At 38.7% G+C, this 16,332-nt stretch overlaps 1 protein-coding gene and 1 pseudogene across 1 annotated transcript; one reads left to right on the plus strand and one right to left on the minus strand.

Annotated features, from left to right (window-relative positions):
- Nucleotides 1-3,654: 3,654 nt before the first annotated feature.
- LOC148732992 (uncharacterized) lies at nt 3,655-11,366 on the plus strand (annotated as a pseudogene).
- Nucleotides 11,367-11,927: 561 nt separating this feature from the next.
- Nucleotides 11,928-15,928, minus strand: LOC111346481 (uncharacterized). Its single transcript, XM_022953767.2, has 5 exons — nt 15,531-15,928; nt 14,132-14,249; nt 13,512-13,643; nt 12,760-12,997; nt 11,928-12,547 (listed from the first exon to the last, which is right to left on the minus strand). The coding sequence occupies exons 1-5, from the start codon at nt 15,882-15,884 to the stop codon at nt 12,166-12,168; spliced, it is 1,224 nt and encodes a 407-aa protein (XP_022809502.2). The 5' UTR covers nt 15,885-15,928; the 3' UTR covers nt 11,928-12,165.
- Nucleotides 15,929-16,332: the final 404 nt, after the last annotated feature.

Here is a 16,332-nt window from a genome sequence, read left to right on the forward strand (position 1 = left end):
AGTGGAGTTAGTTGTGATGGGTGAAGAAAATTGTCGTATGGTGTATAATGTTCTCACTTGATGATGGTATAAGTCCATGTCTTACTACAGTTCAACAGTACTCTCCCTCAGGACAGTTCATTCCATGGCTGAAACACTACTTAGCATGGCAAATTTCATTTACGCAGGTTCTCCGTCCAAACTTTATCATCATTGTCACTATCAATACAATACAATGTTAATCGCCCCAAAAAACGTCTAAGAATGTTCAGCGGAGCGCCAGTATTTTCTAAATACCTTCTTGTTTTGTTTCACTCATCATGATCACTTACCTCCTTCTCCCCTGATTCACACTGATCCCAATTCTTGACCCTGGAGATTTCGACCAAACAGAAATACGTGAGGCGTGAGTAGACCAGTGGTCAGTGCGCTGGACTCTGGGTCAGATGGCCCGGGTTCAAGTCCTGGCCGGGGCTTGACGTTCTCTCCTTAAGCAAGACGCTTCACTCACATTGCTTCGTCTTCTCGGATAGGACGTAAAGCCGGAGGTTACGTCTCCTGCATCTATCGATTAGTTAATTTCGGCAGGGGACGTTAAGGAACCCACATCACGAGATTACTGTGATGTGGTCTGGCCTGGTTACTGGGAATGGGGGGAAGGGAGCATCTGAAAAATTTGTTCTTTATTTATTGTACACTGCCGCCGGCAGTCTGGAAAAGTCACCCGCACAGTGTTGTAAAGCGCATGAGAGCATTCCATGGAAATGCGCTATAGAAATCGATATATATTATTATTATTAAATACCATTTCCATAAGAACTAGATGATTCTGCGTAGCTGTAGAGGCACTGGTAACCTTCTGTATTTGTATCACTCATTTTAACAAAAAAGCACACAGTAAATTCCGATAGAATTGAAGAAATGACGTTTTCTTCCTTGGCGTAACGTTTGGTGGAGAGCTTTTCAAAAATTATCCGGTATGCTGTGGGAAAAAAAAATGAAAAGCCTGAGGTGATCAGAAAACCTGTTTTACACGTTTTCTGAGGAATATTTTACGACTGATGTCTAAGATTGATTACCCTGTATTGTTTGTCAACCATTGATATAACTGATAAGACAAGAAACTATCCCCAAACAATCCACAAGCAATTATTAGGAGATCTTGACGATTTAGCGCGATCTGTACTCTTATCGTCAACGATATTCGTCATCACATTGGTCCAAATGTTGTGTGCGCCTTGTGAGTCTACTGTTGTAGAGTATTTTAAAGGATTGCTATTTCGAGTATTTTTAGGTTTACCTTTTGTTTTGACGAGTCTCACCTTTTTCGCCTACGTGTTATTTTGACAAATTTATAGTTTTGATCTTTTAATTTTAGTGTGTGCTTGAACTTGGCTCAGTTCGCGGATTTCCTTCTTATCGTGCTAGACATTTCAGTCGCTTGTTATGGTTGGGAATAATTAGTTTCATAGGTGGTCATGTTTGGGTTGGTAAAGCTGGCCTTGAGTTTTACCCACACTGAGATCCTGTTTGTGCGCGTGATTCTCGTGCGCAGCTCGATCATTGGCGTTTAATTGGTTCCTTGGTGCTCGCCAAGTGCTTCGGAGCGAGCCACCCAATTTCCCCCTTTTGCAAAACAACGAATACACTGCGGAAACTCTCACGGTCAGCTAACCCAAACGTGTCTACGATTTTCCCACTTAAAGCGTTGGTTCCTCACGCTAGAACATGATGATTATTAGATGCATAGAGCGTTGCTGTAGTGGCTCTCCAGAAGAGAATAAAAGAAGAAAAGTCCAGAGTCTCCGTACTTCTCGTTAATTGGTCCAAGCAAGTTGGTAAAACCCCGTCGTCAACACTACAACAATTTTAATTTTGACCCCTATGATGACGAATGTCGTTGTCGATAAAAGTACAGACCGCACTAAGTGCCACGAGACGCGAGATACAAAAACCCTTAACTTGTCGCGCAACATTGTTTTGTAGTTTCGTAGTTTTGGGTTGATGTTTCGCGTTTTTCACCTTGCATGATCAACCTGTCGCTTATTTATTGCGGTAAAATTGACAAAAGCCTGTCGCCAAAATTTAGGGATTCCTACATCGAATTTTAAATCTGTTTCACGTCTCTACAAAGCTGTTGAACAAGACAGGCCTTCAATCTTTTCACACTGTGTTCCGTGAAATCCTGGTGCACAGCTACAGTTATATCCTTTGACTTCGTCTCTGCAAGTTCCGTTGTTTTTGCAGGGATGGCTGTCACAAGTAACTTTTTGAGAGTATAAGTTAATGTCAAGACTTGTCATTAATATTTTATTAACCGTTCTAAGTTACTTTATTATAATCATTGCAGAAACATTGGGCCCTTGCATTAAAGACGTGGGACTGATTAGACTCTGACGATGGATAGCCATTCTGCCTCTGTACTCTAAAGAAAGCCTACCAAGGGGGGGGGGGGTCACGGGCACCCCAGGACCCCCCCTGGCTACGTCCCTGTAAAGTATGGGTTTAAGAGTGCCGAGTTGAAAGATAAACTTTCGTTCAAGAGTTTTGCGGCTTTCCGAACAACCTAAATGCGAGGAAAGGCCGCAGACTGCCATATGCTTCTTAGAATTATTAGGTAGAATAAAGCGTCTTGCGACTGTTCTCGGAATCGGTCACCTAGTCGTCTTCCTATTTCGCCAATGTATATATTTTTGCAAAAAGTGCAAGCTATGCAATAGATGACATTGGCGGAGGTGCTCGAGAAGTGATCAGTAATCTTAATAGATCGTTTAGTCCCCGATATTTTCTCACTGTTGTGAATAAATTGACAATTTTTGCGTCGTGCACGAGTGCATTTCAAAGTTCTGGGTTGGTTATCAGTCGTTTGAATGGATTAAGTGGAGGCTGCGAAAAGATAGCGCGATAGTTTCTGCGATCCAAATGGGCGTGCAATCGCTTGAATAAGAATGTTTCTTCTCGTCATACGCACAAACACCTCCACCTTTACAACCTGTTCGTTGTTGGACAGCCCTAAAAGAAGCATATGGGATATCTCGTCATAAGAAAAAAAAAAGCTACTTTATAGACTGCATATCAGGTGATAAGATCATAGATTTTGCTAAATGCATTTCACTCGCTAAAGCCAGAAACACATCTTGGCAAGAGTGAGGAAAGCAAGTTAATGTCTTCTTTCTTCGCCTAATGCTTAAAGCAATGAAGGCGGTTAATTTTCCAAAGAAACTGTGGTGCTGAGTAGGTGGGGATAACAAGGTAATTTATAATTAATTTATCAACTATTTTGATAATGTAAGTTGCCCACCGTAAAGAGTTTCAAACTGTGGATTGTGTTGTTGTTTATATATGCGGAGGGTGGAGCTACGCTATTGATGGGAACATAGTAACGAAAAAAAACAAGAGTAAATTAGTAGAATGAGAAGCGTTCGTTGATACCTAGAGTATTTCACATTACTCTATCATTTTTGACTGTGCTAAGTACCTGCCGGGACGTAACGCCAGTCTTTTAATGTATTAGTTTGGGTCACCCATCTGGTTCTTGACTTTTTCTGGCGGGTCCGAACTTGGTTGCAACCCATCCAGGTTTTCATTTCTGCTGAACTTGGTAGGTTTTTCGCCTTTCCAGGCAGGCTCTCTGAACCCTTTTTTCCCCTTTTTTTCGATCTTTTTGCTTGTGCGATGGTTTTGGTTTGCGCTAGAACGTGTGTGGTGCATGCCACGTCGGCAGATACGGTATTTCCTAGACCCGAGGTGCTCGCTATGTTGGAAAAGGAAGTTGACTTCGAGAAATTGTCCGCCGTCCAACTCGTTCCTAGAGGCCTCATTCGTCTTACGTTTAAAGATCCGGACGATAAGGAGAGTCTTGTGGAGCGCGGTATGCTGAATATTAGGGAGCTTAAGCAGGAGGACTTTTGAAGATGACGCCGCCGTCAATGAGCAGTTGAGACTGGGACTAGGTCCGTTGCGCATGACATACCCCCGACAAACGACGTCCTCCTTCCGGCGACGATGTGAGTTTTAGGTATTTGACGGCGTCGTGAAATGTGAGCGATTTATGAGATTTCATGGCTTTTGTAGTTTTTTTCAACTTTTCCATGTGGTTCACACGATTTCAATCGATGTTCAATTATATTTTTAGTTTAGTTTAAGAGCAGTTTGAGCCTTTTTGAGACAGTTTTTGGAAGATAGAAATGGCCACGGAGAAGGATGCAACGAGCACCAAACCTCCCCCCAAATCGTAAGTAAGCTCATTAGGAAATTATTTATCTGCGAAAGTTGAAATGACGGTGGAATCCTAAGAACTAGAGCCAGTGTTGGAAGATCCCTTTTCGGCTATGTATTCGTCGTCGTTCATGTTATCCAAGCCAAAGCGATCGTACGAATCATAAGCAAAATCTGGATTTCGTGAGGAAAACGAGTCGTACAAGATTGTAAAATCCTCATCACTAATAAGATCAGCATCGTAGTAGTAAAGAAGGGTCTGACGAAACTCTTTAAAACTGGCCATAACCGGAGCAGAAACAAAAGTATATCAGGAACAGAGGATGGCTGCGTCATGGCAAAACAGCATCCGTGCTTAACAAATTAACATTTGGCGGGAGAGCGACGACGTCAAACCTAGACCGTCGGGAATCTGACGGCGGCGTCGTCCCAGAAGTCTCTCCTCCTTAAGCTCCCTATTAATGGCATTTAGTGCAGCGTCACAAACTCAGATCGGCCACATACCCTAGTCTACATCCATCATTACCCTGTCGAAGGGGATGACGAAATTCTGTGTGATGACTTCCGGCATTTCGGGAAAGTTGTCTTTTGTAAGCGCAAAATGTTTATGAGAGAAATGGTCATCACCGTTCCTGGCGAAGCCAATAATGAAATTAATAATGAAACCAACAGTGTAACTAATGAACCTATCAGTAAACAATCTGAGACCTCAGAAGTTAATAGTAATTCTGGTCAAAGTACCAGCCAATCAATTAATGATAGCAATAGTGCCGTAGTTAAAAGTACCTCTGGTCAAAGTACCAGTCAATTAATTAATGAAAATAGTAGTAATTCTGGTCAAAGCACCAGTCAAGTAATTAATGAAGATAGTGGTAATTCTGGCCAAAGCACCAGTGAAGTAATTAATGTAAGCAATTGTCCCGTAGTTGGTAACATCGATGATGATATTACCGAATTTACTTCACAGTACTCTACCCCTGTCCAGGGCTCTGAGTCCCCTGTTATCTCCGAGTTCTCGTCCCCTCTCTCACGGAGTGTGTCTTTTGATAACTTTGAAACTGTCACCAGGCTGCAAGTGACTGCCTAAATTTGGAGATTTGCTGATTCGATGTTACTTCGAGGTTCCGTTTTGCGCCAATTCGGGATTTTAAAATCGTTCGGCCATAGCCTTCGTATCTGACACCTTTCACCTTTTCTGGAGAGTCACTGATAATTATCGTGTTGTCATTGTCCCCAGGAGAACTGTGTTTTTCTCCGAACTTCTTTTCGCTTCAGGGTAGTGAATGGGAGTCAAGAGTATGTTTACGTAAACAACACCATTGAGAATTAACCGTTTTTTAACCCACAATCACTCAGTGCCTGCCATGTGTGGATACCTTTGAAATAACGAAGATATGAGGTTAGGCATTTCCGCAATCGATTATTTATCTATCTGAGAAATCATACCTGCCGGAGGTTTTCTTTTCTTTTTTCTGCGATAGTGATGGCGGACTAGCTCAGTCACTTTGATGGCAAAAGGGCTGAAAATGTAACATAAGGTGTTGACAGTGAGTCATATGAAAGCTAATATTTCAACGCGTCCGAGACATTGACCCACGGAAATAAGAGGGTTTCAGGTGAAAAAATAACTGCACGACGCTTACAAACAGTTATAATAACACCGCGTACGCCACCCTATCACGCTATCACGTGGTCGAGGTTAATTAACCGCGCGGTTTTTTTTGAGGGGGTGGGGTTGGGGTAAGAAAAAATGTTTAGGGTTCTCTGCTGCTTGTAGAAGTCTCCACCCTTAACAGATCAGATTTAACCGGAAGAGAATTGCAACCACTCTGCTTTTTTAATGTAGCAGTGTAGATAATTTTTTTACAAATTTCTTGTTCGTTATCTTCATCAACGACCTACCAAAGACTCTCAGTGATGGAACAACAATTGCTCTGTTTGCTGATGATGTCAAATGTTACAGATCAGTTAATGACTCTAGTGATTGTGCTAATTTTCAAAATGATATTAACAAGCTTTATGACTGGTCCTTTAGATGGGGTTTAGCGTACAAACTAGATGAATGCCTAGGTATGAGAATAACTAGAAAACGTAACAGCTCTATACCGTCTCTTGTTGACAGTCCTTATGAAGCCGGAGAACATGCCCTTGCGGTCGTTTCCTCACAAAAGGATCTCGGATTTATCGTCACAGAAAAACTTACATGGAACTCTCACATTGAATGCGTTGTAGCCAAAGCCGAACCGGATGTCGGATGTCGGAACTGTGCTGACATTGGGACTAATAGCAGGAGAACGCTATATCTTTCTTTTGTGCGTTCCAACTTAGGCTATGCTAGCGAGGTCTGGGCCCCTCAATCTACTTTCCATCATTCACGTATTCTAGAGGGTGTTCAACGTCGGGCAATTTGTTTCATTTTGAACTGTAGTTATAAGGTATCGGAAAGACCTGATTGTAAGTCCCGCTTGAAAATGCTAAAACTGTTACCACTATGTTATTGGCACGAGCTTAAGCTTCGAGACATCTGCTTCTTCAATAAGTGTATACATAAGTACTACAATATTGTTAGCTCAATTGGTAGAGTGCTGTACTAGTATCACAGAGGTCAGTGGTTCGAATCCCGTACTGGCCTGATTTTTTTCAGGTCTAATTTTCGCTATTGCATAGATAGCGCTCTCTACTGCGAGGATCGTGCATCATAGGTATCTAATACCGCAGTTCTAAATATCTGAACTTTCATATATTCATTGTATCTGATTTATCATCACGGGTTTATTACGAATCAACTTAACGGCCTGCTCCCAGTTGGCTTGTTAGCTCAAATGGTAGAGTGCTGCACTAGTATCGCAGAGGTTAGTGGTTCGAATCCCGTACAGGCCTGATCTTTTTCAGGTCTGATTTTCGCTTTTGCATAAATAGCGCTCTCTACTGCGAGGATCGTGCATCATACGTAGTTCAAAATATATGAACTTCATATCTTCATTGTATCTTATTTATCATCACGGGTTTATTACGAATCAACTTGACGGCCTGTTCCCAGTTGGCTTGTTAGCTCAATTGGTAGAGCGCTTCACTAGTATCGCAGAGGTCAGTGGTTCGAATCCCGTACAGGTCTGATTTTGCCCCTGCATAAATAGCGCTCTCTACTGCGAGGATCGTGCATCATACGTAGATTTTTTATCAGAAGGCTGGCACCCATGAATTTTTTCTGTGATAGCTTCTAAGTCAGCATAAATAACAAATGGAACTAGTACTTGCTTATGATAATTATTAAATTTCAATATGTTATTGTCTTTAGATGGCATTTTAACAGCTTGAGCTCCATTTATAATAGGAAAATTGTCTTTATGATCATTTAAAACTCTTTCAGAATTGAAATATTGAAAAAAATAATAACAAAAATGCTTTCTACCATTTTGTTTTGTTAGATCATGCATAAATCTGCTGAAATGTTTTATTAAAACATAATGTGAATCGTGTTCATTTGTTATCAAAAAAAGATTCAAATGATCTTCATTTCTTTCTTTGCCAACGTAAAGTGGATATCTTTGTTGATTGTCATATCCAAATACATTCACTTTTATGTTATTTTGCTTTTCTATTTTATTTATTTGACTAAGTTTGAATGGAAATCAATTCCTGAATAATTCAATTTTTGAACGAACTTTTTATCAACTTTTTAAACCTCTGAGGATACTTATCTTGTGGATTTAAATGTCTAATATGACACTAACGATAACATTCATTATCTTTGTTTTGTAATTTGATCAAAGCTTTTATAGGATTCTTTAATGCTGGTGGTAATTCAATAAAAGATGAACCTTTTGTTGGATTATAGTGACTAAATTTTAAAGAATGCTTATTAACCGAGTCAATAATCCAACCAGATCCTTCTGAAATCTATTGTGCTATTTTATTTAATAATTCTTGCTCTGTCGATTGTAAAGATTCTTCTATGTTTATCTATGTTTATCTAATTTATTATTGTTTGAGGTTTACTATTGAAATATACTTCTTTAATTTGATGTTCACCATCAGGATTTACTTTTTCAAAAGTTATTTTTAATGATTCAACTAATTTTATGCCTTTCATTTCTTTTAATACTTTTTCAATAGATTTTCTCGTAACTGCTCTTGTGCTTTTCATTTGAATTAATGGATCCTTTTCATCTTTGATATTTATTTCATACGATCTTGTATATCCTTTCAAAGCTCTGTTTGTTTCAATTACTTAGGTAAGCTTTTTTGTTCTTGGTGATGGAAGAGGTTTGTCCATTTTTTGTTTATCTTCATATTTTTTGAAAAACTCTGATAGTCTCCAAACGCTTGCTTTTATTATCGGTTTATTAATTGGAATGATACGAGGTTCTATTATTTGTCGTTTGATGTTTTTTTCTTCATATTCTTGGGCCACCTGTTTTACACTTTTTTGTCTTTGTTGATTGATTGGTGATTGATTTTCATTTAAAATAATTTGAATTAGAACATCTTTTGGTATTAATTTACTAAGTTGCTCTCTCGGTAGATTTTCTAAATTTTGTCTATTCATATTATCTATACTATATGTACATATTTTTTTTGATCAAAAATCAGCCTCCATAATTTTATTACGTGTTTTTGCTTTAAGTACTTTATCAAATTTTTTGTAATTTTCTTTATTTATACTAGATATAAAAACTTTTTTTGATTTAGAAATACGTATTCTTAATTTTTATACTTAATTTTTATTTAAGCACTTTTGAAAAATTTAAGCGTTTTAATTTGAAAACAAGATTAAGAAGAGGCCATTTTGAGTCTGTGTTTTATGATTTAAAGTTTTACAGATTATTTCATAACCCTGAGGAGATGAATTTGACAGATAATTTTTACAGATTATTTAAAATGTTTTTTTTTTTACAGATTATTTTAAATGTTTTTTTACAGATAAGTTATACAGATTATTTTAGAACCCTGAGGGGATGATTTCTATAGATCACTTTTTACAGATTATTTCAGATTTTTAGGCCCTACTATTGATGGTCTATACCGCTCAATCACTACAGTACTACCATTTACGCTTGCGGTTCCATACAGTTTATTCATCTTTCTGGTTTACGCCCCCCCCCCCTCCCTCCCCCCATCTCCTCCCGCTTATTACATGTTTCGTCATTGCCTTTATCTTTCAGGCCGTAGAGACACTTCTGGCGACTTCTTCCACTGATTCAAATGGGGGAAATTTAGACACTGGCTTAAGGACTGTCGATCCTTTTCCTGGCCGGGAAGTTACCAGCCGCCTAGCTACAATTCTTTTCCTGGAATCTCCTACAACAAGCCCACCGCAGGCCAATCAATTCAACCAAAGCAATGAAGATGTCTTGGCGCAGGTAGATCAAATTGCACAGAATTACGAACTTGAAAGTAGACATTCTTCAAGTGTTAAGGGTAGTTTGAAGAATAGTCTAGTGTTCTGGAGATCTATAGGTGCACCGGATTTTATTTTGTCTATCAGTATTGAAAACGGCTACAGGCTGCCGTTCATCAGTTTTCCGTTGGCCGTAAAGCTAAGAAATAATAAGTCAGCTCGACTTCATGCTGATTTTGTGAACCAAGCTGTTCTTGGGCTTCTTAATTCTGATCGGGTGCGTATGGTTTGTGAGCAGCCTTTCGTTTTAAATCCCTTGTCAGTTTCCATACAGCCAGGCGGTAAGAGGAGGTTAATTCTCGATTTGTGCCATGTCAATAAGTCATTAATTGAGCAAAGCGTTAAGTACGAGGAGTAAAAAATTGCTCTGTCTTATTGTGCGAAAGACTAGTACATGTTTTCCTTCGATTATTTACATTTGGTGGCGCTGGCCAAAGCAGTATATTGTTCATCTACTGTAACGTACGCACCAGTAACATCACTCAATGGCTATTTCTCGACCAGTGGTTTCTATAACAAAATTAAATGACATAAAAAATAAGTACCGAAAATAAATGACATATACAAAATAATAAACGATATAAACACGGCGAAATGACAACATAAAACACACTTGAGTGCTTGGATCATGAAAGAACGCGAGAGGCAGCTTAAAGACAAACAACCCCAAACTACGTAACATAAAGAAGCTTTACGCGCTAACACTACAATATATATGGTGACGGAAGGGGACTGAACCCCACCACGTGAACGGACCGCTGGGCCCAAATTTGTTGTAACATCTACAAACTACTAGCCTACTTAATAGCCTATCATTTCAGATGGCGCTGTCTTAAACGCAGTATAATTGATTTATGTGGCGCTGGCCAAATCTATGGTTGTTGATTTACGCGGCACTGGCCCATACGATAGTCTATCGCCTTACGTGGCACTGGCCCCAACAACGATTGATTTTTGTACGGTTACTAGAGGACGTTCTTTCTTTTGTTCTTTAAGTATATATGTTTTGTTCTTGTCTTTCCAGATAATGCTCTCAAGTAATTCCTGGAGAAGCTTTCAACATTTTCCTTCAATCAATGTTTACGAGGTTCTAGAAGTTATGTTAAAGTCCAGATACAACTACTAAAGCTTTCATACGTGTTATCAGAAAGTTCTTGGACTAGTCTAAAAGTAGACATTTCAACATACAGTTACCTTTTCCTCTTAGTGTTGTCTCTCTATATCTATTTGAAGTTCAGCAGTCTTGCGCTTCTTGGTCCTCAGTAATTTTAGCCCATGCGGCCCTTAAATGCTTACATTCTTTTGTCCCTAGTTTGGATCGTAATCCTTTGGATAGTGAATTTTGCAGGAATATCGTCGAAGCTGCTAAACGCCAGAGTCACTGCCAGTTATGAAAATGAAGCCTATTACCACAGACATCATAAGGAGTATTTTAGATATTTATAACATCAAAGATGCTAATTTAAAGAATCATCGTATCGCTGCGCTATGCTCTTTAGCTTTCGCAGGATTTTTTCGTTATGACGAATTATGCAATATCGCTCCTAAGCGTACTGAATTTCACAGCGCTTCTATAAGAATCTTTGTGCCTCGTAGTAAGACAGATTTTTATAGGGAAGGCAAGTTCGCTTTTATTAGTGAATCCAGGTCTAAGTACTGTCCTGTTGGTGTTTTACAACGTTATTTAGATTTATCTGGTATTGACTTCAGTAGTGCCTTCCCTTTATTTACTACTACCGTTACGGTGGTAGTTCTACCTATACCCTGAGAAGCGGAAATATTTCTTATACTACTTGCAGAGATATTTTAAGGGATACCTTAAGTCAGCTGGGCTACAACCCTAATGATTATAGTCTTCATAGTTTAAGATCCGGTGGTATTACAGCTGCGGTACGTACTTGGAGAAACTCGATTCCAGAAAGACTTCTTAAAATACATGGTAGGTGGAACTGATCTGATTCTGCCAAGGATATGTGTGTTGAAGAAAGCCTTGAAAATAGGTTACATGTAACTAAGTATTTAGGTTTGTAACGTATTATCGAGCGTATATTAGTTTCTGCATTCAGTAGTATCTAAAGAATTGTAAACAATAACAACTCTCTAATTTCTATCGTATAATAAACTGTGTTTTATATCCGCTTGCGCATCCTACCATATTTTTCGTGTGATTTGTTTATATTACGGGAATTTAAGGGTAAAATGATTTACGTTCGTTTGAGCGAAGCGAATTAGAACGTAATTTGGATATAATAGGTCTTTAAGGCATCACTTAGCAAGCGGGTATAGAGATCTGCTCCGATAGTCTTCCGAAGTCCAGGATAAGATATAGTGTGGTTAAAACGTTAGTTTATTCAGGAGTTACTTATGGTGAGTTTACTGCAGCTACTTTATAGATTTAAGTGTTTGCTTTATGATTAAATAAAAAATCATCTTGATAGTAATAAAGAAGTTTCAAGATATTGATGTCGTTGTCTCAAAAAGAACATGACTCGTCACAGTGACACAAAGGCTTTGCTTCGTGCAAAAAAGTTACTAGTCAATGATTACAGTTCTGTTCAACGTTCGGTTCAAGGCTCGATTACTGTCACATTCGAAACGCCATCTTTGAATTGTTCCCACCAGTGCATCAGGCCGTCTTTGGTAATGTGGCAGTTTGCATACTGTTCTGCAATATCACTCGCTGACAAGACCCTCCTCCAAAGGTTAACTTCTGTCACCTCACCCGGTCCAAAGCTCTCGCTGAGTGCGAAGCGCCCTCCAACTTCATCTTGATCTTGTCCAATAATAACTGTTCCGCCGGCTGGAACCTTATGATTTTTGTTCAAGCCTGTTTTATTGCTTCGGAGCTGTCCATCCAGATAAAGCTGCCAGGCTCCTTTTGTGCTTTTCCAGGTAACACAGATGTGATGCCACATAGTGTCACTTATTCCAGCTCCGGTGTCTATACCACTTGGAAAATAATCATAGAGAAATGTACGTTAAAATCTCTCATATCCTCCCAAAACAGTTCATTCCATGGCTGAAACAGTACCCAGCATGGCAAATTTAAGTTACCTAGGGTCCCTCTCCAAACTTTATCATCATTGTAACTATCAATACAATGCAATGCCAATCGCCCCAAAAGTTCTCATTGTTTTGTTTCACTCGTCATGATCACTTACCTCGCCTCATTTACACTGATCCCAATTCTTGACTTTGGATAGTTCAACCAAACAGAAATACCATTCCCAGAAGTACTTGAAGCTTCTGCGTAACTGTAGAGGCACTGTTCCCCATTTGTATTTGTGTCATTCATTTTAACAAAAAAGCAGACAGTAAATTCCGATAGAATTGAAGAAATGGCGTTTTCTTTCTTGGTGTGACGTTTGGTAGAGGGCTTTTCAAAAAATATGCGGTAAGCTGTGGAAAGAAGTTTTAAAATTTTAAGGTGGTCAGAAATCGTGTCTCACACGTTTCCTAAGGTCTAACATTGATTACCCAATATCGTTTGTCAACTATTGACGTAATCGATAATACAAGAAACTAGATTTCAAACAATTCACAAGCAAATATCAAGACATTTTGAGTAATAAGGTGGTTGGTACTCTTATGGACAACGATATTCGTCATCACAGTGGTCAAAATGTAGTGTGCACCTCGTGAGTCCGCAAAAATATTTAATTTTGACCACCGTGATAACGGATATCGTTGTTTATAACAGTACAGACCGCGCTAAATGCGACGAAATGCGAGATACAAAAACCTTAACTTGTCGCACAAGATTGTTTCGTTGCAAGTTTTGGGCCAATGTTTCGCGTTCTTCACCTTGCATGATGAACACGTCGCTTATTTATTGTAGAAACCACTAAAGCTTGTTGCCAAAATTTAGGGACTTATACATGAAATTTTAAATCTGTTTCACGTCTCTACAAACCTTTTGAACAAGGCAGACCTTCAATCTTTTCACACTGTGTCCCGTGAAATCCTGGTGCACAGCTACAGTTATATCCGTTGACTCCGTCTCTACAAGTTCCCCTGTTTTTGCATGGATGGCTGTCACAAGTAACTTTTTGGGAGTACAAGATAACGTTAAGAATTGTCAGTAATATTTTGTTAACTGTTCTGAGCAATGTTAATTTAAAGAGACTACAGAAAACATTGGACCCTTGCATCCAAGCATGGGAGTCACTTGACTCTGACGATGGACGCTCATTTTTCCGCTGTACCAGCCATGTATAAGACGCTTTAAGTAAATCGTTCCTTCGACCAGAGCTCAATATATCAAGATCGAAATTTTTTTGATTTTTTTACTTCAAAAAAAAAAGATGTATGGTTTGAGATTAACAGTTAGCCTTTTATCCATTCCAATAAGTTTTCTCTTTAATTTTTTTCTTCTCGAAACGCTCTGTTTTATTTTGTTTTGTTTGTCTCTTTCCCGTTAAACCGTTGGTTTGTTTGCTTCCAACTCTCGGAGACAGATATCTTGCCATTTTCGATTTCCTTGACCGACATTACTTTACCATCTTTATTCTGCTATTCCAAGTTGCTTCTTACCCAGATCAGTACAAGTTTCTCCGGTCCAAATGGGCTTACACTTGCAGGAATAAGACTGTTTTTTCTCGTCATACACACACACACCTCCATTTTTGCAACTGTTGGTTGTTGGACAGCCCTAAAAAGAAGTATTAACAGACAGTACATCGTAAAAACCTGATCAGAGCACGAATATGAGCGTACCTTGAAATTACTCCAAAGTAGTGCTTCACCTGTCGCTTCAAATTATGATTTTTAATATCAGATTCCATAGAAAAAAGGATGGCTTCTGAGTCTTACGCCGTGTGTTACCTTTTGTTCAAAGAATATCTTGTCATATGAAAAAAAAAGCTTCTTCGTAAACTGAATATCAGGCGACAAGATCATGGAATTTTTCAAGTGCATTTCACACACTAACGATAAAGACACATCTTGACAAGAATGACAAAAGTAAGTCGATATCTTCTTTTCGGCTAATGCTTAAAGTAATAAGCAACACAGGTAACAGGTGTTTTGTGGCAAGAAAAATTCTGATCATAGTGAATAAAATTATTTAAACCACTCGCTGCTAGCATGGCAAATACTTCAAGATATTTTCCATCAGATATTTTTGCATAACTGATGACTCATATGAGCCATGTACAGAGTAATTCAATTCAAGATCACGTTTTCCCTTCGTCGAAGAAACGGAGACTACTTTGCGTTCTCTTGTATTTCCCCATCATTTCCCAATTAATGTCATTGTTCAAGGAAAATTAATTTCACCTACATGAAAACAGCTCTAATTAAAAACTTAAAATCGAAATGTTTTGGAATGATCAGCATTTCAAAATAAATAACCAATGATGAATATTTGTTTGATACCACCCGCATGTTACTCAGGATGCGCAAGAATAATGCAGGAATCTCGCGAGAGTCTTTTCTCTATAAGGGAGGTAAATTGAAACCGAAAAACGAAAAAATAAAAGTTTGCATGACACTTCGTATAGTGAGTTATACCACCGGTAAATCGATAGAAAGTGAGGGCTACCGCTTTTACAAAATAGCCATGGGTTAACTTATGCAGCAACGATAGGTCGTTTATCAATCATACCGCGCCTATCATCTCATTTATTCCATGATAACAAGTATCTTCATCGAAATGGATTTTAACTCAACTTCAATTATTCTGCTATGATCATTACTTTCCCATTTCCCCCCTTAAAAATCTGACATTTGCTAAAAACCAATGTAGCGACAAAGACTTCGACCAAAATGAGTCGATTCACTTAACAAACGAAATACTAGTAACTTGAAAACACAAAACTTGATAAATTTCAAAATTGAAACAAATAATTTATCTGCTAATGAAACTGCAGCCGCATCAACAAGATCTCACGGAGCCCAATATATGAATGAGGTATTTTAGGCTATTAGTTACCTTTAGCCGAAGCATAGAGAAAGCGACACCTTTCTCAAACTGCAAATATGTGTTTTGTTTAATAACAGAGCTATCGTGCTTGTTTAGTTCACAAGTTCCTTCGCCATCAGAAGTTTGAGGAGCAAGCTTGAAGTTTGTTGAAGTACACCAGGTGTTTTTCAAACAAGATCGACTACACCAAATTTGGCCGGGAGACTTAAATCGTTTTACAACGAAGCCTTTAAGCTGCTTATCTACCAACGTTGAGAAGTATGCTGATCGACAAACAGTGGATGACTCTATTACAGTGATACAAACTGCAGAGAGCAACAATCCCCGAAAAAATACAAACGGAGGAGCATTTTGAGGTCCCATCACCAAGACCTTCAATATAATACGCGTGGGTTTATTGGGTTTGTTAAGTCCTCAGCCACATGTCACGATCATATACAACTCTTTAATTGGTCGATTTTCGTATGAAAAACTCTTGGAAATGTAAATTAATAATTGATTGTTGATAGTACAGTGTTGAATAACATCAATAAAGATTTTGAATTTGTGGAAAAGTGTTTATTGGTCGGGAGAACGTCAATTAATCCCAAAGAGTGCAGAGAATTGAAATTAAAACTGAAGCTTGTTATGGTTTCGCTATGAAAGTGCATATCGATGAAAATATATCGTGACTTCGCCGGACAGAAAAGGAATGCGTTGAAAGATTGGGCAGCAAACGTATTATACTGCAGGGGACGGGAACAGTTACGCTGATTGTCGATGCGCTGATGGGGAAGTGCTTAGTGTTTTAAGTAAACACGATAATTTTCAT

The sequence above is a fragment of the Stylophora pistillata genome, chromosome 4 (assembly GCF_964205215.1).
Source record: "Stylophora pistillata chromosome 4, jaStyPist1.2, whole genome shotgun sequence".
Lineage (NCBI taxonomy): Eukaryota > Metazoa > Cnidaria > Anthozoa > Scleractinia > Pocilloporidae > Stylophora > Stylophora pistillata.